Source organism: Trichosurus vulpecula, chromosome 6 (genome assembly GCF_011100635.1).
Source record: "Trichosurus vulpecula isolate mTriVul1 chromosome 6, mTriVul1.pri, whole genome shotgun sequence".
Classification (NCBI taxonomy): domain Eukaryota; kingdom Metazoa; phylum Chordata; class Mammalia; order Diprotodontia; family Phalangeridae; genus Trichosurus; species Trichosurus vulpecula.
Genome location: NC_050578.1, coordinates 272,146,589 through 272,172,241, shown reverse-complemented (window position 1 = coordinate 272,172,241; position 25,653 = coordinate 272,146,589). Strand labels below are relative to the sequence as shown.

The following is a 25,653-nucleotide window of genomic DNA, read 5'->3' as shown; positions in this document are numbered from 1 at the left end:
ATACCCCAGAAAATACATTTTATTAACCTAACCTTAAAATGCTGGAGCCTGACATCGGCCTTGAACTAGCTACCTAGCACTTATGTACAGGTGAGGGGCCGCCGGCTTGGCCATGTGGGGGCTGTGAGCGCCGCTCTCCTTCAAGCTGGCCCACAGCTTCTGGGGGTCTCAGTCTCTGCTGCCCCCAGGCCCAGCTCCCACTGCAGCCAGGCAGCCCCAGCTCTAGAAAGGCCTTTGGTGCCAAGCTCATCTTTGTTTGCCTACCCTAAAAAACCTCAATAACACATATAAAAAAACACATATACAGTCTCTTTGACCCCATGGGACGGCCAAGGGGGTCTCCCTGCCCTGCCCCTCCTCAGGGCTTCTTCAGGCCATAAGACAGGCCCACAAAGGACCGGGCCCCCAGTAGTGGCGGAGAATGCCAGACGGCAGAGCTGGTGCGCTTATGGTAACGCGGTTTGCTCTTGTTGAATATGTCCTCGAGTTTCGGACTGAGGATGGTCCCAAAGAGCTGGTCGATGTCAGGAGGCTGGTAGTACTGGTGGATGACGGCCTGGCTGAGCCGGGACCCTGGGGCAGGAGAAAGTCAGGGGTCACAACAGAGCAGGAGGCTCCCAGAGAGATGCCACCCAAGTCCTGAGGACTTCCCGCCCAAGGCTGTTCCAAACCTTCCCTTCTCATCACCCCCTGCACTCCCAGCCCTCACAGCTAAGAACCTTCCTCCCCTGACCTCAGGCTCTCCTTTCTTCCCATCTCCCACAAGGAGGCGGTGATCCTCTCTCTCAGTAAGACCGAGTCCTCTCCAGGTGCCTCAATCCCACCCCTTTTTCTCTTTCTTTCTCTCCTAGGGGGGCTGCCTCCCTAGTTTCTCCTGTCCCTGAAGAAGCCTTCCGAGAGCCCGTCCTGCTGTATGTCCTCTCCCTTTCCTTCCCCTCCTTCCACTGAAATCCTTTCAAAGGCCAGACGCTCAGCAGCCCCTTCCTCTTCCCAGCTCTCACAATCCAGCTTCCAACCTCACCATTCAAGTGCAACTGTCCCCAGTAATGTCCTTACTGCCAAACTGAATGATCGTCGACGTCTGTGCAGCTGATGGCCCCACCGGGCACCTTCCCCTCGCCTGGTTCTCCCACCTACCCGACTGCTCCTTCTCAGCCTTCTTTTTGGACCCCAGAGCTCTCTCCTGGGCCCACTTCTCCTTTCTCTCTATACTGTCTCATTTGGTGACCTCGTTGGCTTTCACAAGTTCAACTACCACCTGTACGTGGATCACACCTAGAGCTGTATGTCCAGCCCTCACCTCTCTCCTGAGTGCCAGTCCCAAACCACCAACTGCACACTGGATATTTCAAACAGGACGTCCCACAGACATCTCAAACTCAGAAAATCTGACATCCACAATTTCTCTCTCTCCCCTCAACTATACTTACCTCTTACTGTTGAGGGCACTGCCCTCCTTGCTCAGTCTTGTGCTACCCCCTACTCCCCATTCCCTCTCATCCCACAGGGCCCATCAATAGCCAAACTTTGGACTTCCTACTTCCACTGTATCTGACATTGGTCCTGCCTCAGCGGCCACTCTAATTCATGCAAGCCCTCCTGGCCTCACTTATACCTGCTCAGTGCCCTCCTAGTTGGTCTCTCCCATCCATCCTCCACAAGACGACCAAGGGATTTTTCTAAAGCCCAGCAGCATTGACCACATCCCTCTCCTAGTTAGCCTCTAGATCAAATAGAAACTTCTGTTGGCATTTAAAGCTCAAGCTTCACAACTTGCTCACAGCCTACCTTTCCAGACGTGTTAAACATCACTCCCCTTAGTACACTACCTGTCCGATCTAACGGGGAGGTTGTCTGTTAACTGTCTAGGAGGTGGGGATCTACACCTACCGTTGGCCCAAGCAGGGATAGGCTTTCGGGGCTGAGTCTCATCATCTGTGGAGTCATCACTATTCAGATCCATCCCATAATTGTCTGGGTTGATCTTGGGGCCCCCCTTGGGGCCCTGGGGGGTCATTTCATAGGAGTTGCAAACTGGAGACTGAAGAAGAAAGGAGACCTTTTTAACTCTTCCTGGCACACGGGAGACACCTTGGGCGGCGGAGATGGAAGGACCCTTTGAGATGATCCAGTCCAAACTCTCCCCCCACTGCACTCAGACTGATGAGGGAGACTGAAGTCCAGAGTGACCACAGGCTGGGACTAAGACTCAGGGTATGTCTCCACTTCTCTGAGGCTCAGTTTCTTAATCTGTAAAATGAGGATAACTCATACTCTGCCTCTAGCACAAGGCTGCTGGGAGTCTCAGAGGAGAGGATGTTTACAGAGACAATTGTGTCAACAGAAATCACTGTTTGTGAGGAGTCAGTCTTGTGCCTGGCAGAGCCCGAAGGCTGGCCCTCACAGGTTAGTGGGGCATCATCATCTCCACATGGACCTAGTACCCCATCACTGAAGACAATGGGGGAGGAAGACGGAGATGGCCTCCTCTCGATGTGAGTAGCTAAACCCTAGCTAACACTTCTGGGGGGCAGAGAGCTCTTAGCCTTAACTGCCTGATGACTGAAAAAAGGCAAATATAGGTAAATAGTATGGAAGCTGGAGTGTGGCCCTGGCCGCTGCTTGCAGACAGAGCTGAGGCATGGCTCGGGCTGAATCTAGCCTGTGGAGCTTGGTTAACCTGGCGGCTGGCAGGCAGCCACTGGCTCCCCAGCCTGGTCCAGACGGATGCTTTCTCTCCCCCTGAGCTTCCCTTGCAGAGTTCTCCCAAGGCTTTCTTTCCCTGCTCCTCCTCTGAGGTCACAGAATGCTGGGGAGGCTCAGAGTCTGAGCTGGAAGGGACCTTGGGGGTCATTAAGGCCATCCCCCTGCTCCATTTTACAGAAGAGAAGCTAAGAGGTCACCCAGCGAATGCTCCATGCCCATAGCTGAACCTCCATGTGGTGTTCTCTGTTCTGTCATCAGTGCCACTGGTCTCAGACACAGCCTTGGGCTACAGCCATCACATGGTGATCAAACCCCAGTTATAGTACTGAGAAGATGGCCTTAAATAGGGATTCATGTCAATGCTTAGATGTGGTTTCAGACGATCCAACTTTGTAAGAGGGAGGTGTGGCGGCGAGACAGCAGCTCATGTGAAAAGGACCCGGGACTTTCAGGGAACAGGAAGCTCAGTGTGGGTCAGCTGAATGACACAGCAACCCCAGAAAGCCAGGGAGAGAGGCAGTGGGCAAGGCTTCCCAAACAAGATAGTGGCACTGGTGTCTCTGGCCTCTGCCCTGCTCCCAGGCTCAGGCTATACCCTGAAGCTTGACATTGATAAACCAGACAGTCCCCAGAAAAGGGCAAGCCAATGCCAAAGGACCTGGGGCCACTGAGCCAGGAGGAGAGAAGACTGGGCCTGTCTCCTCACATCCACGCAGGGTGGGCACCTGAGTAAGGCCACAGAAGGCAGAACCAGGGGCAATGGGGGGAAGCCACAGAGGTCACTCTGGGTACCTCCTGATATTCAGAGCTGTCCAAAAATGCAATGGGCTGGCTCATCAAGTGATGGGCTCCCCATCCTTGGGAGGTATCCAAGCATTTGCCCTGAGCACTGGAAGAAGACTGAGGGTGGGCCTGGCTAGTGGCCTAAGAGCCTTCTAAGAGCCTGTCTATGGGTCTGGGCAGGTCAGGCCTCCTCACACCCGCATGGACTGGCCAGGTAAGGAGGGGGTAGGCAGGGACATGTGGATGGGGCCTCACCTGCACATCCACTGTTACATTCAGGAATTTGTTATTGGCCCCAGCGGTGGCTACGGCCTCCTTGGCCTTCTTCTCCTGCTCTTCCTGCAGCTTCTTTCGCTCCTGCTCTTGGCGCTGACACTCCTCCTGGGGCCAATACAGGACGTGCGTGAGCCCCAGAAACCGTCCACGGCACTGCCCACCACCTCTGTCACGTCCGCAGGAAAACCCCAAGAGACCAGGGGCAGCAGCCTCAGGACAGGCCACGGGGGAAGGGGCAAAGGGCACAGCTGTAGCCATGGCCAAGGACCCAGAGACCAAGGCCCACCCCAGGTCCCGCTCAGGGCCTCACCCTCTTCCGCTTCTCTTCCAGCTCCTTCTCTTTCTGTAGCCGAAGGGCTCGCTCCCTGAAAACCAAGAGCCCAACCTCGTCAGTCACCAGCAGGAATGGGGGCCAGAGGGCTGATCCTGACCGAATGCTACCCCCAAAGCATGCGCAGCCTGCCACTACCCCCAGGGCTTAACACACCACTCTCTACCTACTGGCAACAGGACAGAGGATTAGCAAAGGTGAGAAACAGCACCAGGAAGAAAGCCAGCAAAGCATAAGCTCCCAGAGGGCAGGGCCTGCTTCGTTTCTGTCTTTGTACCCCCAGGACCTAGAAACAGTGTCTTGTACATAGTAGGCGTTTAATACATCCATAATTGAACTATTTTCCGTTCTATCTTTTCCAAGGACATTCCTAAACATTCTCTTGCCGGATGAAAGTGGAATGTAAGTGTCTAAGCCCCCTTGTCTCTCTCCAGAACCACATTCACTTCATCAGTCATTCCAAGCTGAGATGGCAATGAAGGGGCAGACACCGGCATGGGGAACCGGCACACCTCTGCCAGATCACCCCACCCTCCGTAGGCCTCAGAACAGGCCCCAGGGCTCAGGCACTGGGAAGATGGTTCAGAGATCAAGTGAACAAGTGCTTTGATCTCAGTCACACTCAGTCTCTCTCACACTCACAGCCTCTCTCTCTCTCACACACACACACACGCACACAATCTGAGACACACAGAGGCAAGGAAGGCATAGCCGGTGGATAGGCCCTCACCACTCAGCCTGCAGCCTCTCTCTCTCTCTGTCACATACACACACACACACACACACACACACACACACACACACACACACACGCGCGAGACAGGCAGGGAAGGCACAGCTGGTGGACAGGCCCTCACCGCTCGGCCTGCAGCCTCTCCTGTTCCCTCTTCCTCTCCATCTCCCTCTCGAGGGCCAGCTGCTGCTCGCGCTGCTTCTGCTGCTCCACAATCCTGCGAGCCTCGGCCACCTTACGCAGCCGCTCTTGCTCCTCCTCCTTCTTCTTCTGCAGCTTCTCCTGATACCTTCGCTCCTCCTCCTCCTGGAGGTGGGAACCAGAGGGACCCCAGTCAGGGAGGCTGGGCGGGCCAAGGCCCCCAGGCTCAGACAATTCACCAAGCAGCCCAAGGGCCAGTCTGGGCACAGACCAGGCTGGCCTAGCAAATATTCTGGGCTAACCCCCCACCCCAAAGATACAGGCCAGTGAAGGAGAAGGGGCATCCCAGAAAGAAAGGTGGAGCACTGTCCGGAGTCTCTCTCTCTTAGGCTCCTCCCTCTTTCTGGGGCTGGGCCCTGTGCCAAGGAAGAATGATGATGTCAGCACTTTTATAGTTCATCTGGTCCTTACCAACAGTTCTGGGAGGCAAATGGAATTTTACAGAAGACAGGCAGGCAGCAGTTAAGTGACTGGCCCAAGGTCACACAGTGGGCTAAGGGCTGAGGGTGAATCTGAACCAGGGCCCTCCAGACTCAAGGCTGGGCACACTGGGCCCCACAGCGAGCTGCCCCACAAGGAAGGGGCCTGTCTCAGCCCTTGTCCCCAGCTCTGCTCCTGCCCCTTGGGCCTCCACCCCGCCCCACCGGCACTCACCTGCTGGAGCTTCTTCTGCCTCCGGGCTTCCTCCTCCTGCTTCCGCTTCATCTCGGCCTCCTCCAGCTTCTTGGCCGCTTTCTTCCTGGCCTTCTCCTCAGCCAGCCGCTCCTCCTTTGCCTGTGAGACCCATCAAGCCAGCTGGTCAGGACCCCCACCCCGCCGGCTCAGTCAGCACCTCCCCCTGGGGCTGGGCTGCCACCAACCTTCTCATTCCTCTCCAGCTGGGCCAGCTTCTGCTCAATGCGCTTCTTCTTCTCCACCTCCAGCTGTTCCGCCCGCTCTCGGGCCTGCAGGACCTTTCGAAGGCGCTCCTCCCGCTTCCTGGGGACACAAGGAGGAATGGACCCATCCCAGGCTCAGAGACCCCGCCCCCTCCATCCTGCACAGGGGCTGGTGGGGCTGGACACTCACATCTTCACCTCCTCCAGGCGCCGGCGCTTGTCCTCCTCCACCTTCTGCTTTCTCAGCAGCTCAGCCTCTTCCTTCTTTTTCAGGTTTTCCAGCCGCTGCCGCTCCTTCTCCTGAGGATGGAAGGGCCAGCCGGTCTGTGAGGCAGAGGCGGAGACAGGCAGGCGCCAGCAGAGGTCTGACCCGCTCCCCTTCTCCCCACCCATTCCACAGGAGGCCCCGAGCACGAGAGGGGCTATGTCCCAGGCAGGACTTGAACCCCGCTCTGAGACCAGCTGCCTCGCCACATGCCATAACAAATGCTATTGACATAAACGGGGCCAAAGGAAGGGTGACTGTGGGCATGGTGGGTGCCCTGTCTCCTGCCAGCGTGGCCTCCCAGGGTTGGCTCGGCCACTTGCTGGCCCGGTGGCCTTGGACCACTGCTCCCCCTCTAAGATCCAACACTCCTCATCTGTACAAAGGGCTCGCTGTCCTTCACCTACCATCCCTCCCATGGCAGCTGGAGAGAAAACAAGGCTTGGGGGCTGCCCTTGATGGACAGCATCAGGGGACCACTGATCCAGAGGGGGAAGGTGCTTAGCCAAGGCTGCACATACAGAATGCAGTGAGCCGGGGGCCAGACCCCAGAGAATAACTGAGCCCCCCAGCCTGAGGGGGAGGCAGCCCCCACAAGTGGCTGGGAAGGACAGGGAACAGCTCTCGCACCCCTTGGCTGCCTGTCGCAGTGTGTTGGGAGAGCCCCCCACCCAGGACCTTGGTAAGCTGGGGCATCCCTGGCCAGGCAGTTCTGGGCACCCCTTCTGAGGAAGGGCCGAGAAGAGCTGGCCAAGCCAGGCCTGACAAATCTATCCTGTAAGGGCCAGTGTATGGAGCTAAAGAAAGAGAAGGGAGAACAGGGGGTGTCGGGTAGAGCAGGGATTAGCTCTGGGGTCAAAATTAGGAGGAGGCCAATGGGAACACAAAACAGAGCTTTCTAATTCAACCCAATGCATGTATACTTGGGGTGTACTGCAGGTCAGTGGCATGCTGACAATCAGAGACACCCTCCCTGCCTTGTGAAGTAGTGAGCTCCCCAATGCTCTGAGGTATTCGAGTAAAGGATAGACAGATGACCCTGTCAGGCTGCTGTGAGGGCACGCCTACCTCTGATAGGACTTGGGGCTAGATAACCTCCCTAGCTCACCCTGCAGACACCAGCCAAGGCCCAGTTCCCTCCTCACACCACTGCCCTCCCCGCCATTAACCAGAGCCAAAGCCTCCCGATTCAGAGAGCTCGCTGAGCTTGTAGTAAGAAGTGGGAGAGCGGGCGGGAAGTGGGACAGCAGGAAGTATGACCATGGGGAAGACAATGGGAGAACAGCATTTTAGGGATGACTGACAAAGCTGGGTTTTCTTTTTTAAAAAATTCAGGTGTGGCCAATTTTCATCAAATCGAACGTACAAAACCGCTTAAATTTATGAAATTCCAAAAGGATTCAGTCCAAAACTGCTTTAAGCAGTAGCTCCTTGTAGCATATTTAACTGACAAACTCCCAGCGTGGGAACTCCCTCCATTGCTCGCTATCAATGACATTTCTGTACCAGCCTCAGAAAACTGCCCAGGTTGCTGGAGTTCCCATGACCTGCATATGAATCCACAATCTATTGAAGGCAGCACTCGACCTCAGGTCTTCCATGCCCAGAAAACCCCTCTGCCCCCTCCCTAAGCAGAGAGCTTGAGGTGAACAGCCTTCCAACTCTGAGGAAGGCAGCTCCGATCTCCTCCAAGCTCAGCAGGGCATTGTGGGATAAAGCTCTCCTGAGAGCAGAGCCAGGATGTCACCCCACCCCCCAGCCAGAAATGCCACCCCCTTCTCCCAAGGCTCCAAAGCAGGGAACCCCATTTCCCAGAGGGATGAAAATATGGTTTCGTTGACTCCTTCTAATCACTCGCTGGGTTCTTTTTGGTCTCTAAGGGTGCTCTCCTGGAGGAAGCACCACACATTCTAGAATCTGCTGCCTCACTTGGACATGAGGGATGGCCCTGAACTTTGGTAGGAAGTGGCCAAGGAGGACAGCAGGAACCTCCCGCCAAGCACCCTAATTTAGGTGAGCAGAAACCCCCAGACAACCACCTCTCGGCCTCAGGCTATGGGGATCCCAGAGGCAGCACCCCCGGGTGGTTAGTGGGGAAGCAGAGGAGACTGCGCAGACACTAGCACAAAGTGATGGAGAGTGCCAGGCTGCCCACCTGCTTCCCCGGGCTACTTTCCTGATTCCCAGAGGCGGCTGACGGTAGTTGGGCCATTCTCTGCCCAAGATGCCAAGTCCAGCTGGATGTCTAATCCCAGGTTCCCTTTGCCTTCATCACCCCAGGTCTCTTTTTCCAAAAGGCAGATCAATTCCACAACTTTAAAATCAACTGGCCAGAAGGTCCCATGGAATGAACATCAGCTCCTTGAGGTCGGGACCAGACCCCACGGTGGGGAGTGAACTCTAAGTGAAGGTCCGAGCCCCTTAACAAGAATCTCAGAGACTCTGGGAATTAGGATCGGGACTTTGAAAACACAATCTTTCTCACTAACACTAGCTGACAAGGTCAATTCTACTGTTCTAAAGTGGGGAGCACTGTCGGCTGCCATCGAGCCACAGTCCAGGGTAAAATTGGGGGCAGGGCAGGCCAGGGGGCCAATTTGTTTCTTTCTTGTCAAGGGCCGAGGATCAAGGCCTCGAGATCAAGGAAGGTCAGGGAGCGGGTAGTGGCTGCCGACAGTGCAAAGGGCATGCCCCGGTCGGTTCATCTGTGCTGGGTCAGCATCCAACGGACAAGCCCAGCATGGCCTTGCCGGGTGACCCGGAACCAGCGACTCGACCTCGCGGGGCACCCGTCCCCAGGGAGTTACTCGGCTGACACACTCACAAAGTTAGTGTTTAACACGTGATTCTAGCATGTCCAGTAGGGAGGGTGGGATGGGTGGCTACATTGCTAAGATGGGGTGGTGGTTGGGGGGGAATTACTTACGACAAAACTGCCCTGTGTAAAGGAGACAAGGAGGAAAGCCCAGCATTAACTCCTTTGGCCAACCAGGCACACAGCCCCAGCTGTAAATGACCCAGCCAGAGGCCTGGGCCACCGTGCTCATGAGGGCCAGTCCCCCAGGCTGCTCTAGGGCAGGGGGGGGGGTCTGCCTGCCTCCCCGACCTCTGACCCAGCTGTTTCCTCTCACCCCACACCCCCCAAGCCTCTGACAAGATAAGCATAGTCTGAGTTTCCCCTGGTTGTCATACACACTATGGGGAAGCTAACCTCCTATGACTATTCTGTATGCAGCCCAAAGGGAACATTAGATTGAGCCTCAGCCCTCAGCCTGGGCCTAGAGTGCCAGGGTCAAAGCTGCCCCTTCTCTACAGTCACACCAGACCTCTGGCTCACCTACAGGCACTGCTTGGACCACTGCACCCCAGGAGGGCCACCACCCCCCAAACTGTACTCCCAGCTGTCCCAGGGAACTCCCGGGCACAGGCCAAGCAGAGAAGGCTCCCTCCTGGCTGCCCCCGGCCCCACTGCTGACCTTGGCATCCATATGGTGTGGAGTGTTGCGTTTGATGAATGACTTCATGACGCTGGTGCGGCCTGCTGAGGTCGGCGTCATGAGCATCTGGTTCTTCTGCACAGTATGTAGGAAGGTCCGAAGGGGACGCACCACCTTCGAGGGAGACAGAGATGAGGATGAAGGCGTGGGCGTGGTGATGGCACAGAAGCCTCAAACCCAGGAGGGTGTGCGTCCCTCACCTGCCTCACCTTGCTGGGAGGGCAGACGGGGGAGGGTGTCTTGGTTCTAGGAGGAGTGAGAGCTTCGTCGTCCATGTGGTCCCCAGTGTCACCTGGTTCACTGACAGCCTGCTTGTAGCTCCTCTTCCGCCTGTGAGGGGCAGAAGCAGCGCCCATGGAGGCCCCCTCCCATGGCCCAAGCAGGTGGGGTCTCGGGCTTCTTCCCCCTCCCTCCGCTTTCTAGGTCTGGGATGCCTCTTGGGTCAGCACTGCCACAGGTCTAGGAGCCCACTCCTAGAGGGCCCTGGGCTAGGCCCGGGGGAGGGACAAAGGTCAAATCTCTGACTGCCTTCACAGGACTTACAGTCCAGAAGGGGGAGATGAGAAATAACACCCACTACTACGTAATTGTAAATTTTTAATTAAATTAAATATAGCTTTTCTAAGCATCTCCTCCATAAACAAGCCTTGCACTAGGTTCTGAGGCTCCAGCCTGCCCTCTAGAGGCTCACATTCTCCTGGGGAATGTATAGAGGTGTGTGTATATATATGCATGTATGTCATGTATGCATGTACACAAGCTCCCTCTCCACTGGAGACCAGGCCTCCTCCCTGAGCTGCCTGTCATGGCCAGGAGTGTGGGTATACTCAATGTCCCCCATCATGCCGCCACCAACCGAGCATCAGGAAGTTAGACCCAGAAGGGCCCATTTTACAGAGAAGGAAACTGAGTCCCAGAGAAGTCATTTGCCCAAAGTCACACGGGCTGAGGGGACTGCCCCCTCCTGTCCCTCCACCTGCCCCACTAATCGAGACTCTTCTTAAATGGAGATTCTGAGAATGAATTTATTTAGGAGGTGAAAGGTGAGTCAGGACGAGCTGGGCAGGGCTGAGAGATCTCCGCTCTCTGGAATGCCTCGAGGCCCCAAGCTCAGCTCAAAGGTAGACTTCCCCTGAGAACCCAGCTGGCCTCAGTGTCCATAGTCTTGGAGTTTTTAGAGGGGCCTGAATCTTAGTGCCTAAGGGTAGGCTCGCTGCCTGACTGAGCACACAGCGGCACTTTAGGGTCACCGGGCTCTTGGGTCCCTTGGCCCCCCTGGACACCATCATGGGTTGCCCAGGTTGCCTGCCTCTCCCCAACACCCCTGGAGCTTGCACTAGAGGGCCCCTGCAAGTCTCTCACCTTACGCTCTGAGGCGGCTCCCTGGGCTCCTCACCTTGGTCAGTCTTGCTCTCTGTGGAGGGAACAAGACAATGGAGGCCTCCTTTACACAGAGCCTTTCACGCCTGCTATTTTGTTAGATTCTCGCCATAGACTCAGGGGATGGACGGAACCAACTTAGAATAGTAGAATGGGCCCAAAGGGGTGATCTGCCCAAGGTCACGATGACTCCCAGGGCACCAGGATGCCAAGTGACCCCTCAGCCCTCCTCCCAGCTAGCAGGTAAGCAGGAGAGGGGAGCCCACTGAGGAGACAAGTCACCATCTGGAGCCAAGGTTCAAGCCACACCTCACATCTAATGAAGCATTAGCCCAACCTGGGCTAACCACTGGGCTGCTCGGTCCAGAGGGGCCATTCCCCCATTTCCTCCCAAACAGAACTCCCTTAAATAGCACCGCCCCAGCAACAGCGCCCCCAAGTGGCCTCCTCCTCCTCAGTCCCACCCCCATGAACCTTCCCCTCATCTGCCCTCAAAGCTACAGCCAGAAGCTAGAACCCACACTGGGCTGCTGCCTCCGCCCCTGGAGCCTGGCAGCTAGTCTGGATCAGTCTGCTGGCCCCTGCGTAGGGTGACTGCTTCAGACTGGCATCACCGCCCTCCTCCTCCTCCACCGCTTTCTCCCTGAAGTACAACTCCTGGCCTTCCTGAGTCACAAATGCCTTCATTAGAGAAAAGCCAAGCCTTTCCTGTGGGGTCTGAGACCCTACTGGTGATTCTCTGCTGACCTAACAGGTCAGCCACTCCCCTGGCGTGTGCCTGCCTGGGCTAGCCCCTAAAAGGATGGCCTTCAGATCTGTTCTGACAGCCCTTGCTTCAGAAATGAGGAAAGTGAGGACCAGAGGTGGATCCTCCTCAACAAACACAAAGCTGGAGCAGATTTGAGAAGAATGGGGCAGAGAGAAAACTGCCAACCCCCAGAGTTCCTGCTTCCTTCTTGTGGCCCACCACCCCGAGAAGGCCTTACCACCGTCGCCATCTGCTTGGCTTCCAGACTCTGGCTGGGGCTTTGGGGTGCTGATGGCAATCTTGTGGACATTGCGAGGGCGCAACGTCCTCCTGGTACCCTCGGGAGCCTGCAGGCAAGGGCAGAGGGCTGAGCTTCATTCTGGCCCAGGCCCTGATCCTCCCACTTCCCTTCCATGAGAGGCCCTGATCTGGGCCCGCAGGGTCCATTTAAGGGAGTAGCCCTGGAGGGGGGAGGCTGTGTCTAGTGGCTATGTCAGAGACCAAGAGCATGTGGCCAGAGGTCCTTCTGCTGCCTGCCCTCCCGACTGGGGCCTGGCCCCTCTCCCAGAGCCCTGTGCCTACCTCCTGCTCGGTTTCTGTGGCACACTCCGCCTCCTCTTCAGAGCTGAAAGGAAAAGAGAAAGCTTGAAGAACACCAGCAGGGCCCTCAAGCACCAAGAGGAGTGAGCTCCAGGGAGGCCACATCTCCTCGTCACTGGAAGCTCCATTCTCTCAACCCAGGAAGTACAACCCACCTCGTCAACCATACCGGGAAAAACTGGCAGGGGCAGGGGACAGGGGGTGTTCCTATGCAAAGGCATGGGCTTCAGTGATGCAACGCTGTTTGGAGGAGAGCAGTGAGGTGGCTGGCCAGGCTGAACAAGAGAGGAAGGTGCAGACAGCCTGCCAAGAGGGCACAAAGCCAGAGGGTGCCGGGCTTTAAAGGACAAACGAGAGTTTGTATTCAATTCTGGAGGCAGGGAGCCTTGGGAGGAGAGGGCTGATGGTCAGAGCTGATGGCTCTAAAGACAGCAGAGAGACGAATGAGGAGGCCACTATAACTTCGAGGAGAGGAGGCTGAGGGGTGGCACTACCCACTGGGGAGGGATCAACGCCTCCCTGGGAGGGCCGGGGGTGGGAGTGGGTGGCATCTTCTGGGCCGGGTGCTCCCCCAAACTGACTCTGAGCCTCAATTTTCTTCTTGTAGAATGAAGCAGCTCAAAGGATCACAGCCCTGGAGCCAAGAGACCTCAGAGGCCAAGACTCCAACCCTCACCTTTTAGAGATGAGGAAACTGAGGCAAGGTCAGAAGCAGAGCCGCCAAAGCCACCCCCAAGGCCAGCTCTGACTCTGGGGCCAGAGCCCTTGGCACTGAGTCAGCCAGACCCTTCCCCACCCTGGCCTCCTACAAATCTGGGGTTCAGGACTTGGGGCTCGAGGAAGGCTTTACTACCAGAGGTATCTCTGGGGCCGCCTCCCCTGCCCTGAAGGACACCACGACGTGGGCTGGGATCCTGCTGGCTCGAGCCAAGCTCCCAGTAATAGTCACCTTGCCCATAGCATAGGGTGCATTTCAGTGGTGGAGGGAAGCTGTCTCTCAGGGAGTCTTCAGAGGCCTCCAAGGCCAAGGGCCCATGGGCGTCAGACTCTCTTGGAAAAGCCAACCACGTTCCTTCCCTTGGCTCCAGAGGATAGGTCTTCACAGGGCCTTCCATCTCCCCAGCCCCTCATTTCACTCTCAACATGGAATTTTGGGATTGCCAATTAAGGACCACGGAAAGGGTCATGATTTAGGTGAGGCCTAGCTGTGGATGACAGCAGCCAGGTGAGGGGAGCAACCACAGGAGGCCAAGCTGAGCCTTAAAAGGCCCCAAGCGCACGCTCTGGGCCTCTGGTGGTCGGAAGCCATGGGCTATGATGCAGTCCATAGGTGGCTGTGCCTGGAGAGGCTGAGGAGCACGCGGTAGCTCAAGCCACTCCAAGGTGGCGCTGGCTTCTCCTCGAAGGCTCTGGAACCATTTTTGTCCCCAGCCCCAAGGCCATCAGGAGGAGGAGGGATCCCCTGTCTGCACTGATCCCTGAGCACCCAGAGCACAGATCATGGACAAAGGTGTCTGTGTCTCACCTGGCGTTCCTGGGTACTTCTATGTCCAGGAGTCTCTCCAGGTAGCTGTGGCCTGAAAGGAAGAATCAAGGACAAAGCAGGCAGTCAGAGAACAACAGGGTGTCTGGGAAGACACCAGACTTGGAGTCATGAAAGACCCGGGTTCAAATCCCCCACCTGACAATAACTGTGACCATGATCAAGTCATTCTAGCATTCTACCCCCTGACCCTCAGCTTGCCCATCTGTAAAATGGAGGTAAGACCTGTAGCACCTGCCCACAGGTAGTACTAGGAGGGTCGAATGAGATCACGTACAGCAAGCATCTCGAAGGTGTTGCAGAAATGGTTTATTAATTATAACCCCAAGTCAGATGGGAACAATTCAGTTCTTTTCCCAGCAGCCTCTACAGCCTGGGATGACAGGGATTAGGGAGACCTGGTTTTACTAGGTTTGACCTGCTAATCTGTCTGAACTTCCAGAGACCATGTGGTCTTGTGGAGAGAGCCCTAGTTTGGGAGTCAAAGAAGCCAGGTTCAAGCTCCAGGACCATTATGTACTGGCTGAGAAAACCTGGCCAAGCCCTCTCCTGTCTCAACCTCGGCTCCACCACCTGCAAAATGAAGGCGTTGGCCTAAGCCAAGGGCTCTCAAGTAGTCGTTGAGGGGGTGGGGGATGAGATGTCACAAACTGGACGGGGCTACTCTCGCAGACCCGCCACCCTAACCAGCCAGCGTGTGGCGACTCCGTGGCTGAGATGATGCTAACGGTCCCCCGACTGCCACGTCATGAGGACCAAAAGGCCCCAGGCATGGTTCCATGCTGAAATGAGAGGGGCAGTGGCCTAGCTTGCCTAACTGGCCCAGAGCTTCCTACCAGCCTATGGGAAGGAAAAGCCAGAGAGTTCGGGGAACTTTTCAAGGCTGGCTTTTCTTGAATTGTCGTAGTATCTGACCAAACTCCCCCTGCGACAAGGCCATAAGAATGAAGACATCATGAAAGGCAAACAGCGAGAAATGCAAGCCAAGAGATGATCCCAGATTGGGAGCTGCCCCAAACCACTCTCCCTGCCTCTCCTTGGGATCACTGGGTCTGGACACAGCTGGGGCGCCTCCCAGGCCATTTGGTCTAGTCTTCCCATTTTAGAGATGGGAAAACTAAGGCCCTCATTGGAAAAGTAAAATGGCCAAGGACACACAGGTGGGGAGTAGCCAGCCCAGGCCTCCTTCTACTTCATCTTGCTGCTTTCCCCAGATCACTGCTCTACCAGCTCAGCTCCCAACATCTAGAATCCCAAAGGGCCCTCATCTGGTGGAGACCGACTTGATGCTCCCCACCTCATCCCCAAGCCCTGTGGAAGGGCCTCCTTGTTCACAGAGATGCTGACCCTGGGACTGAGCATTTGCCATCCCTCCCAAAGCCTCAACACGCACAGGGCTGGCTTGAGCTTTGGTTATACTTCATTTATCATCCCAGGGAGCTTTTGCTCTGTGGCCACATTTTCCTCACTCCTCTCCCCTCCTCACATTGGGTCAGGGCCCTAGAAGTCCTAGAATACCTGCAATTTGGGTCTCCCCAGTACTAATCAGGGCAGCTGGGTGGTACAGTGCACAGAACGCTGAGCTTGGAGTCAGGAAGAACCATCTTCCAAAGTTCAAATGTGGCCTCAGACACTTCCTAGCTGTGTGACCCTGGGCAAGTCACTTCACCCTGTTTGCCTCAGTTTCCTCATCTGTAAAATGAGCTAGAGAAGGAAGTGGCGAACCACTCCAGTGTCTCTGCCAAGAAAACCACAAATGGGGTCACAGAAAGTCAGACATGCCTGAAATGACCCAAGAACAGCACTGATCTCTGGGTCTGCTACATGCCCCCTCCCTCTTCTGCTATTTTCAATGCCACAACTGCTCAAATATGAAGCTCTTACTTACCGAGGAGGGACCCAAACCCCAATCTCCAAGAGATTTCCCGGGGCCCCAAAACATGGGCCTCACAGCTCCCTCTGCATTGCATTCTGGGCCAAAAAGGCCCTTGGCAAAGAGTCAGACTGAGCCGAGACTGACCCTGTGTCACTAAGACCTCAGAACTACGTCGAGGTTACGCTTCTGCGAGCCATTCTAAATCAACCTGGTTCTTACACGGGGCCTAGAAATCTCTTTACTGAAATGATGGCCTGACCATCTCAGGCAGGTCATCAGCATCCACTGTCTAACAGCAGGCAAGGTAGTTCAGTGAAAGGCTCCTAGCTGCAAGGAGTTGGGAAACCTCTGCCAGCTGTCTGACCTTCCTCGTAGGCCTCGTCTCCGGTCTGTGCCTCCTAAACCACCTCCCAACACACGGGGTTATCTACTTGTCCCCTCTGAAATCAAGGAGAGGGGCGCCTGAGGCAGGCGACCGAGCAGCACTGGACCCCACAGAATGCTGAAGGGACTGGAGGGGAGACTCCCCAGCAGGTCTATAGAGGACTCGAGGGTGGACACAAGCACGAGTCCTCTACCCTCATCGAGCACTCTGATCCTCACAATCCTGTCGGGCAGGCATGATAATTCTCATTTCACTGAGGGGCAAAATGAGCCAAGAAAGGTGACTCTGCCCAGAGGTAACACAGCTGCTAAGCTCTCCCGGGCGGGGCCTCTATCCAGGACCCCACTGGGCCAATGATGAACCCCTTGGAACTTAATCAGGCTGATTCTTGGACACAGCCAGGCCCAACCCAAATGCTTCCCACCTTGGGAGATGGCACTAGCCACATCCTCCGCTGGGCCAGCCTTCCCAGGACACATGGATGAGGGCAAAGACCAGGAGCCCTAGGCGCCTCCCATCCTTTCTCTGGCCTTCCCAGATTGACTTCCATCATCCGTCACAGTAAGGAGGGGGCTTGGACAATTCCCCAAGTCTAGGGATGGGTGAGGGGCTCCCTTCCTTCCCATTTGCCTCTTCTAGGAACCCTTTCTCAATCCTGGAATCCTCCCTGGGCAGACATTCTAGGAGCCTGAGTGTTTGGGGCACCCCCCTCTTTGCCAAAACAAGGCAGAGGGCAGACAGACTGAGAGGGACAAAGGGACCGAGTCTTGGTGCCCAGGAAATGCCCAACAACTTACAGATGATGCGGCCGGTGGCTGCAGGTTCCCGGGCCAGCTTCCTGGAGGACCGCCGAGCAGGGCTGATCTTCTTTGGGACCATGGAGTACTTATGGATCAAGGAGACCCTGTGGGCCTGTGAGGATTTGCGCACCAGGCTCCTACGCACTGAGCGCCGGTCACGGCGGGAGCCCGTTGGGGTCCGGGGGCTTTCCGGCAAGTCCAAGAGGGGCTCAGTCTCTGGCTGGGGCTGGGTTCCTGCAGAAGAGGGTACCCTGTCTGGCTCGGTCACCACAGGTGCTGCATCTTCTGGAGACGCTGGCTGGGCTATCCGGAGTTTGGCCACGGACTGAGCCGGCCTCCTTGCTTTCATCTCGGGCACCTCAGGGGGCAGCACCGAGGAGGTCCCAGACACAGGCTTGGGGAGACTTTCCGCCTGCTTCTTTGGCATCGATTCATCTTCGCAGCCCAAATTGAGGACAAAGGAGAGTTTCTGGTCAGCCATCCCGGCCTTGCTTGCCACCAGGCACTTCTCAGCACTCCGCTGCTCACTAGCACTGATCTCCACGACGGGCATGAGCTTACCTGCCGATAGCAGGTTCCCAGACTTTTTGGGGAGCACTGTGGGGGACTCAGGGGGTGAGGGGGCTGCTGCTGCTTGGCTTCGGGTCCGAGGGATGGAGCCGTTCTCAGCCGCCACCAGGACCAGCTTATCCAGCCTGTCTTTGCTCCGAAGTAGCTGGCGGTTGTGCTGGCTGCTCCTTCGGCTCGCACGACGGGACAACCTGAATGAGAAGGAACATGGGGCCTTGAGATCATGGCAGTAGGCACCGCCAATCTAGGAGGGTCTGTCCATCAGTCTACAAGCATGTGCCAGGCTCTGTGCTAAGTGCTAGGAATACAAAGAAAGGCAAAAACACAATTCCTGCCCTCAAGGAACTTACAGTGGATAGAACACTGGGTCTGGAGTCAGGAAGGCCAGAGTTCAAATCCAGCCTCAGACACTTAACAGCTAGGTGACCCTGGGCAAGTCACTTTATCTGTTTATCTCAGTTTCCTCATCTGTAAAAGTGAGGGTCTTGGACTCGAGGACCTCCAAGGTCCCTTCTGGCTCCAAATACGTGGCCCTAGGCCCTCTCAAGGGCCCAGACACCAACACCAAAATCATCCCTTGCCCTGCCCTTGCTTCTCATCTGGGTCCCCTCTCCCTTCGACATCTCGTCCTTCCCTCTTTATTTCAGATAGCACCAAGCGCAGTGCTAAGCACTCCACCATCATCACAGGACCACCATTTTAATGGAGAGGGCCTTGGAGGCCTTCTAGCCCAGCCCCCTCTGTTTACAGAGACACCGATTACAGTGTCACAACCGAGGAGGGGCAGAGCAGGATACTGCCACCAAACCTGGGCCTGTCTCCACTGTCCTGCCCTGTCTGCTTAGCCCTGGGTCTCAGGAGACACCTACCTTTTCCTGGTTGGGGGCCTGTTTTCATCCTGAATGGAGGAAAACCGTTTTTTCTTCCGGCGGTTCCTCTGAGATGGCGTTTTGGGCATCAGCTCAGGCTCTACACTGAAGTCACTGGGGGGCAAAGAGGAGAAAGGAGTCCGGATGGCACTGGCGGGCATACCAGAACATCTACACTGGTCACCTCCCCACGAGGGCCCCCTGGGCTTTCGTGCTCATCAGAAAGGAGAGCAGATCTGCACTTCCTCCAGTGCCACCACTAGGTGCCAGCCTTGCCTGCTCACCAGGGCTTCTGCCAAGCCCAATCCTGATTTTACAGCGTTTGAGAAGGTTAGACCTGGACCCTATCCAGGGGATCCATCAAGGCCCAATCTTTCTCCTTAACAAGGAAGGCCTCCCAGGTCGGAGCTCCACCCTTAATTAGGAAGGTCCCCTGATTTGCTCAAGCTCTTCCGTCTCCGAGCCCAGGCCCCCAACAGGCTGGAGGCTTAGAGGCTGTCTGGGACTTGGGACACACTTCCCCACAGATGCAGTCACAGAGGGCAGCTAAGTGGTACGGGCATCAAGGGCAGCACCTTGAACGCTCAGCAGCTGTGTGTCCCTGGAAAATGGGGGTAATAAGAGCACCTACCCCCGGGGCTGTCGTAAGGATCAGAGGAGCTAACGTTTGTAAAGAACTCTGCCTACCCTGAAGCTCCAGATAACCGAGCTTTGGGCACCGCTGGCTCTGCGCCATGCCCAGACCAGGCCAGAAAAGTCCTTTTAGCCCGAACCATACTTAGGTCACCCCCAGATGCCCAAATCTGGTCGAATACTCACCCTGTGGGAGAACAGGGATCTGGATGGCTCCACTCTGGCAGCCTCCTCCCCTGCCACCTCAGGGACCCCCCACTGCCCACACTGGTCCAAGGAAGGCAGAGGGCCAGGGTTTGAATTTCACCTCTCATGTTTACGACCTGAGTGACCTTGGGCAAAGTCTCTGGACCTTGGGATTCCCATCTGAGAATGAGGAACCCTGCCCGGCTTCTAGAGGTCACCCCCTCCTCACCTGGCAGGTGTTCTGAGTGCTAACTCAAGAACAAGGAGAGCAGAGCCCAAGGATGGGGGCTAGGGAGAAGCTAGAGATTGAGAAGAGGAAAGGGAATGGGGGCTCAGAGGGAAGGGAGGGCAGGCAGCAAGGAATTCTGGAATCTGAGGCCGGCATTCCCAACATGGAACGGTCCCCAGAGCCCTGGGGAAGTTGGCGGACTGAGCTCGATGTTCAGCAACGCCCTGGGGAGGCCAGACACTGATCAGGCATATGAAGGACATGTCCAGAAGTCTGGTCAGATCCCTTCAGAGCACAAGATCTGGTCCACATTCTCTGGGCTTTGTACAATGCCCGGCACAGAGGGAGGGAGGGAGGGAGGGAGGAAGGAAAGGAGGAGGGAGAGACAGAAGAGAGGAAGAAGAAAGGAAAAAAAGAAAAGAAGAAAGGAGGGGAGGGGAAGGGATAGGAAGGAAGGAAACACCCCAAACTGGCAGAACTTTGGGCAGGCGTGGAACAGACACAGACAAACACGCTTGTCTTTGCTTGTTGGCCCAGAGGTTCCTTTGGTTCTGCCTTGCTATGAGGGTGAGGTTTCCATAAGGTTCCTCCTTTTTCAATGTTTGTTTCTGTCCATGATCCTTCAGTTCACAGTCAGTTTTGCCCCGTATCCCGTGTCCTGGGCCCCCAGCCCTTGGCCCCTCAGCTCCAGACTTACCTGGAGAACATCTTCAAGGCCTCCTCCTTAATCTCCTGCAGCCACACCATGTCCTTGTTCTCCACATTGCACATAAACTCCATCAGTTTGGTGTTGCAGACCTCCAGGATGCTCGCAGAGCCCCTGGTGGTCCCCATGGCTCCACCTGCAAGCCCAGAGCAGAGGGGAAGGTAAAGATGAGAATGGCGGGGCCGTCTGCCAGGGAAAACGTCTGAGCAGGTTCTGGGGGTGCTCAAGGGGAAGGGCACCAGGTCCAGCCTTTAAGGCCACACCCATCCCTCCACCCCAAACCAATTAGCCAGTGGCAGCTTCCTGGGATGCCAAGGATGCCTGCCGTTCACTACAGCAGGAATCTCGATGCCTCGATGTTGGCATATGCTGATGTGCTTTCCTCTTTCCATTCCAAGTCCCAATTCTGCCCCTTGGCCTGGGCCATACAGTCTCTCCCAACCCTTCCTGCTGACAGACATCTCAGAAGGGCTGAATGTTTCTAAGGCATCAAATCAACAGCTATAAATCGAGTCTATTCAGTCTGGGCAGGATGTGTGAATCAATAACCCAGCCCGGCTGCCTCATCTCCCCCATAAGAACACAAGCACCCATGAAAGCAGGCCCTGGCTTTGCTTGCCTGTGCCCGCTGTGCTGAGCCCAGGGCCTGGCACAGAGAAAGCACTCCCTTCCCATTTGTCATCTGAACATGGTCAAGCTGTTAGAAGCTTCCCATTCTATTTTTGTGTCTTGGCAGGAAGCTGGGAGGTCAGCACCCAGCACCCAGGACGATGCCTGGCAGGGAGAAGGTACTTAAGAAGAGCATTGGCCGTTGGCTGGATGGCCACAGAAGCCAGTGAGTGTACATCTGGGGCCCCAGGGAGGGAGAGGTGCAGAAGCCAGACCTTCCTTCTCCTACTCTCTACCCTCATACATGGGTCAGAAATCACTGGCTGCTGGCCCTCAATCTGATCCCAGGATCCAGAGGCAGGTGCGGGCACCTTAGCCAAACTAAGGCGGGGCACAGGCTGGCGTTATTCTTCCTCAACTGCTTTACCCCCAAAATGCAGCAAGGACTGGGCCCTGCCCCAGGGAGGGCACAAGGGTGTCAGAAGGAGTCCAGATGATCATTTCATACCTCTACCCTGAGGATGCAGAATCCACAGGAACCCAACAGCCTCTGTCTGCCGGCTTGCTACGCTCCAAACCAGCTCGGCCCCAGTACACCCCAGCTCGCCCACGTCAAAATGCCCCCTGCTCGTTCTGATCAATTCCATTCAACACCCCGGATTTCAAGCTAGAGGGGAGGCCAGCCACCAGCTGATCCATTCCCACATAAGAACCCAGGGCCCAAGGAGGAATACGTAACAGAGGGGCAGACCAGGGTGAAGGCAGATAACACAGCCAAGATTCTTCCCTGGTGACTCACGTCAATACAAGCCCCAACCTGGGGTCCTCAGGTCTCATCAGCAAAGCCAGCCCTTAATCCCAGAAGGTAATGGGGCGGCCAGGTGTAAACTGAGAGTGCAGAGCGGGGCACAGCCAGGCCCGCACACCTGAACGAGCCCCTGGCTGGACAGGGGGATTGGGATCTCCTGTCCATTATTATCGCTGGTGACAAGAAGTTTAAACAGTGCTTTACCCATATTATCTCACTTGGGCCTCACAACCCTGGGAGACAGGTGCCACCTTTGTTCCCATTTACAGATGAGGAAACTGAGGCAGAGGTTCAGCGACTTGCCCAGGGTCACGCAGCTAGTAATGTCTGAAGCCGCATTTGAACTCGAGTCTTGCTCACTCCAGGCCCAGAGTCCTATCCAGCGGGCCACCGGCTGAGGAAAGACGGCACTGGGCCCCCCAAGGGAAACAGCATCAACATGGGCCCCACGGTCTCCCCTGAGCGAGGGCTGCAAACACCGTGACAGGGGCCTGTGCAGTGCTTGCCGCAGAGCCAATGTTTGATGCCCAAGGCCCACGAGGGACGAAGATGAACGACCCAATCCTGGCCTTCGCAGAGCTCCCAGTCTAACGGGAGTCAGAGACATCGAGACACACACACGTCAGCGGGATACAGACAAGAGTGTAAGCAGCCGGGCCAAGCCCTTCAGGGAGTTTGGGGGACACAGATTCCTCTCAGCATTTGGGGTCTCTTATCAAACTGTTACTCTGCGGGGTCCCTGGGACAAACAAAGGGGGTTGTCCAAGTGCCTTCTATGTTGGGAGAAGAAGAAAAAACCAGCTAGGAATCCACAGCCCCAGCCTGTCTCCCCCAGGGATCTGACCCCCAAGAAGGACAACAGATGTTCCTCCTCACCCCGGACTCAAACCCATCCTTGTCCCGCTCATGCTTACCAACGGGTCTGCGGCCATACCAGGGAGACCTTATCACACCTCGGGCTCCCAGGCCCCATTTTTTGGCCATTTCTTGACCACTAGCGCCAACAAGGAACCTTCAAAACCAACGGTCCCTTTGGCATCAGGTAGACTGGTGGGGTTCCAGAATTCCAGGGGGGTTGGTGAGAGAAGGACCAGTGGGGGACAGATGGTAGGCAAGCCACGAAGGTCGGGCTGGAGGGAGGACCTTGGAGCTGGACAGTGGAGGCGTTGGGTCTGGCTGGCTTTGTCAGCTACTGCTCACGTGACCTCAGGCAAGTCATGTCCCCTCCCTGCACCTTGGTAAAACAAGGGGTCCCCTCTTGCCCCAATGCTCAGATGCCCTCTACCCTACCAGACTGCCCCATGAGCCAAAATGTCTTTCCCCTCTTCGGTTCCCAGATGTTTTTAGATGTACCCGTCTAAGACAAGGTAAGGCCACCTTTGAGAGAGTTAGTCTGGAGATCTTTGAAGTGGAAAAAAATTGTGACAAATTCTTATTAAATTACTTAAAATCAGCAACTCTAGAGAAGAAGCGGTATGGCTTAGTAGAGAGGGGTGGCCTCAGAGTCTGGCTAGATGACCAGGGCTGAGTCCAGTCTGAGGCACCCTGGCTGTGCGAGCCTGGCTAAGTCACTGAACCATTCAGGACTCAAGGCAACTCTCTCAGAACTCCCAGCAAAGGGGACAACCTGCACTGGGAGAGGGAGCTGCCTCGTGGGGAAGTCCCCCACACCAACGAACTCACAGATCTAACCCTTGTCCCAGCAGAGAACCAGGCAGTCAACACCCCCAGAGGCATTAACTGAGATCAGGACACAAGTGACCTCTGAGGGGCACCCCCAAAGCCCAGGGAAGAGGGAAGAGAGCAGTGGGTGTGCTCCCTCTGAGAGTGTGCCCAGAGAAATTGAGCTCCAATAACATCCCTGAATGACACCGGAGTTCAGATCCCACACAATGCCCAGGCTTGGTTCCAGCTAAGTCCTGCCAGGAGAGGTGTTGGTTTGTCAGTGTGGACCCAGCCCATGCTTTACTTCATTTTTTCCTTTAACATAACAGAGCTCACAGGTGGGGCTTTTTTGGGGGTGGGGATGGTAAATGGAATTAAGAAATGACTGGTACCAAAAAAAAAATAAAACAAAGATTACTTTTTAAATCAGTGATTAGAAAAAAAAGGGGTGGTTAAAGGAAAATCCTCCCTCTACAGGGAAAGAACTTCACTTGGCTTTACTTAAGAAGTTCATCCATATTGAGCGACTTCTCTCTCCCTGCCCCCCAAACCAAAACAACCCCATGCCAGTCAAACCCTGTCCTAGAATCATACATAACTTGTGGTCTCGCTTCTGAACCACTGCCAGCCGGCCTGCATGCCCCTCGGGGCAGAGGGGACGCTGGGGCCCCAGCCACCGGTCTCCCTTGTGCTGGCTTTGGAACGACCCATCCATGCACAAGGGCGGCTGGCAAACACTCTAAAACTCTCCCTCGGACCGACACTGGCCACCTTCCCCATGCAGAGCCCCACTCAGCAGAAGGGATGGGATGCAGGAAGTGAGGCCAGAGAGGCTTCCTCCCTCCGGTCCAGGTTTCCCACTTCCTCAGTCCTCCTGTCCCCCCAACAAGCAACCCTCTAACCAGGCTAAAGGGAGCATCCTTGGGAAGAGTGAGGGTCACACCAGGCTTGCCAAGCAGGGTCCAGCCAAGGGGAGGGAGGGAGCAGCAACCAAAGAGACTCTTAACAAGGAACAAGAAGCCTTTGACCTCGCCCACAGTGAGGGGCGCAGAAGAGCAGCGCTTTGCAGATGCGGCGCTGTGAATCAGAGGTCTGGGTTCGAATGCCAGCCCTGGCACAGGATGTGTGAACACGGGCCAATCAATGAACCTGAGACTGGAAGAGCAGGTTGGCCTAGAAGACCTCTGAGCTCCCCGAAAGGGTTAAACACAGGCTGCCACTGATCAGCAGGAAATACAGAGAACAAAGAACAGAGAAACTTCCCCCGTGACCGACTGTCAAGCAGACAGTGCCCTCGCCTGGAACCAGGGGGGCCACCCCTCCTACGGGCACTGGACCTGGGGTCAGGAAGTCCTGGATTCAAGTCTCACCCGCCTCACTAGCCGTGTGACCCTGGGCCAGTCACTTAACTTCCTCCCCCGCAGGATGGGGGGGCAGTTCTGGATCAGTGGCGCGCATCGGGGCACGGGATGGATTTCGGGGGTCATTGCGTGTCCGTGCAGGGGCAGCACCCGCGGACGGCGTCGGGACCACCCCTGGGGGCCCCCGGAGGGGCAGCGCGAGTCACCCGCCCCCCCGCCCGTCTGACAGCTGCGGGCAGTGAGGCCACGAGCCGCCGCTAAGCACCTACTGGGTGCAGGCACAGGGCAGGAAGCGGCGCCTGCTCGGGGCTTCCAGACCACCGCCCCTCAGCTTCCGCATCTGGATGATGAGAGCAGCCGGACTCGCTCCCTCGCCCCTAGGGTGGGCTCAGGGCGCACGGGCCGGCTGTCATCCGGCGAAGGAGTGGGGGTGGTGTAGACGCGCCTCCGCGAGGCTTGCCTCCCAGAGTGGGGGGAGTGGGAGTGGGGGAGGGGAGAGGACGCGGCCGCAGCCTCACCCGGCTCGCTCCGCCCGGCCCGGCCCGGCCCGCCTCGCTCCGCGTCCTGCGGCCCCCGCTGCGGCTCGAGGGCGCCGCCGGCCCGGACCCGAGCCCCTCAGCTCCTGCAGCGGGCCCCGCGATTCCGTGCAGACTCCGCCGCTGCCGACACAGTGGCCGCAGGGTGAATGAAGCGCGGGCGAAAGTGACGACTTTCAAAACTGAAGACGCGGCCAATCCCGGGCGAGAGGGGCCGGGCCGTCGCCGAGCCACCAGCCAATCGCCGTGCGGTCGACGCCAAGCCGGGCGCCTATTGGTCGGGGTGGGTGGCAGTCAACGCTCGTCGGGGGCACGGCCGACGCAAAGTCTGCTTGCTTCCGCTTTTGGCCTTAGAGGCGCACCTGAGGGGCTGGGAGCGCCGGGCGGCCGGGAGCTCCGAGGAGCGGAAGGGAGCGGGGTGAAGAAAGACTACAAGTTCCGGCGTGCCTTGCGGTGGCACCGCCCCACTTCCCCCATTC

The 25,653-nt window shown here is 56.6% G+C and overlaps 1 protein-coding gene across 5 annotated transcripts; it reads right to left on the bottom strand.

Annotated features, from left to right (window-relative positions):
* LOC118852691 (inner centromere protein) lies at nt 1-25,280 on the bottom strand. Of its 5 annotated transcripts, XM_036762355.1 has the most exons (19): nt 25,157-25,280; nt 20,187-20,331; nt 18,442-18,555; nt 17,000-17,763; nt 13,924-13,975; nt 12,381-12,423; nt 12,037-12,145; nt 11,033-11,084; nt 9,871-10,000; nt 9,650-9,784; nt 9,100-9,111; nt 6,099-6,208; nt 5,891-6,008; nt 5,685-5,804; nt 4,954-5,135; nt 4,076-4,130; nt 3,745-3,870; nt 1,891-2,041; nt 359-573 (listed from the first exon to the last, which is right to left on the bottom strand). In XM_036762355.1, exons 2-19 carry the CDS (start codon nt 20,321-20,323, stop codon nt 359-361), a joined length of 2,625 nt encoding a protein of 874 aa, XP_036618250.1. In that variant the 5' UTR covers nt 20,324-20,331; nt 25,157-25,280. The 5 variants fall into 5 exon arrangements, with proteins under 5 accessions (XP_036618255.1, XP_036618251.1, XP_036618252.1 ...); XM_036762356.1 differs by lacking the exon at nt 25,157-25,280 and having other exon boundaries at nt 4-573; nt 20,187-20,323; XM_036762357.1 differs by lacking the exon at nt 25,157-25,280 and having other exon boundaries at nt 4-573; nt 9,880-10,000; nt 20,187-20,323.
* Nucleotides 25,281-25,653: the final 373 nt, after the last annotated feature.

What these genes read in the sequence shown, in the direction of transcription:
- LOC118852691 (XM_036762355.1), bottom strand. Translation starts at nt 20,323, where the DNA reads ATGGGGACCACCAGGGGCTCTGCGAGCATCCTGGAGGTCTGCAACACC. An exon ending in AGCTGGAGAGGAATGAGAAG is followed by an intron (nt 5,805 to 5,890) that starts GTTGGTGGCAGC and finishes TGGGTCTCACAG; the next exon opens with GCAAAGGAGGAGCGGCTGGC. An exon ending in TATCCCTGCTTGGGCCAACG is followed by an intron (nt 574 to 1,890) that starts GTAGGTGTAGAT and finishes CTCCTGCCCCAG; the next exon opens with GGTCCCGGCTCAGCCAGGCC.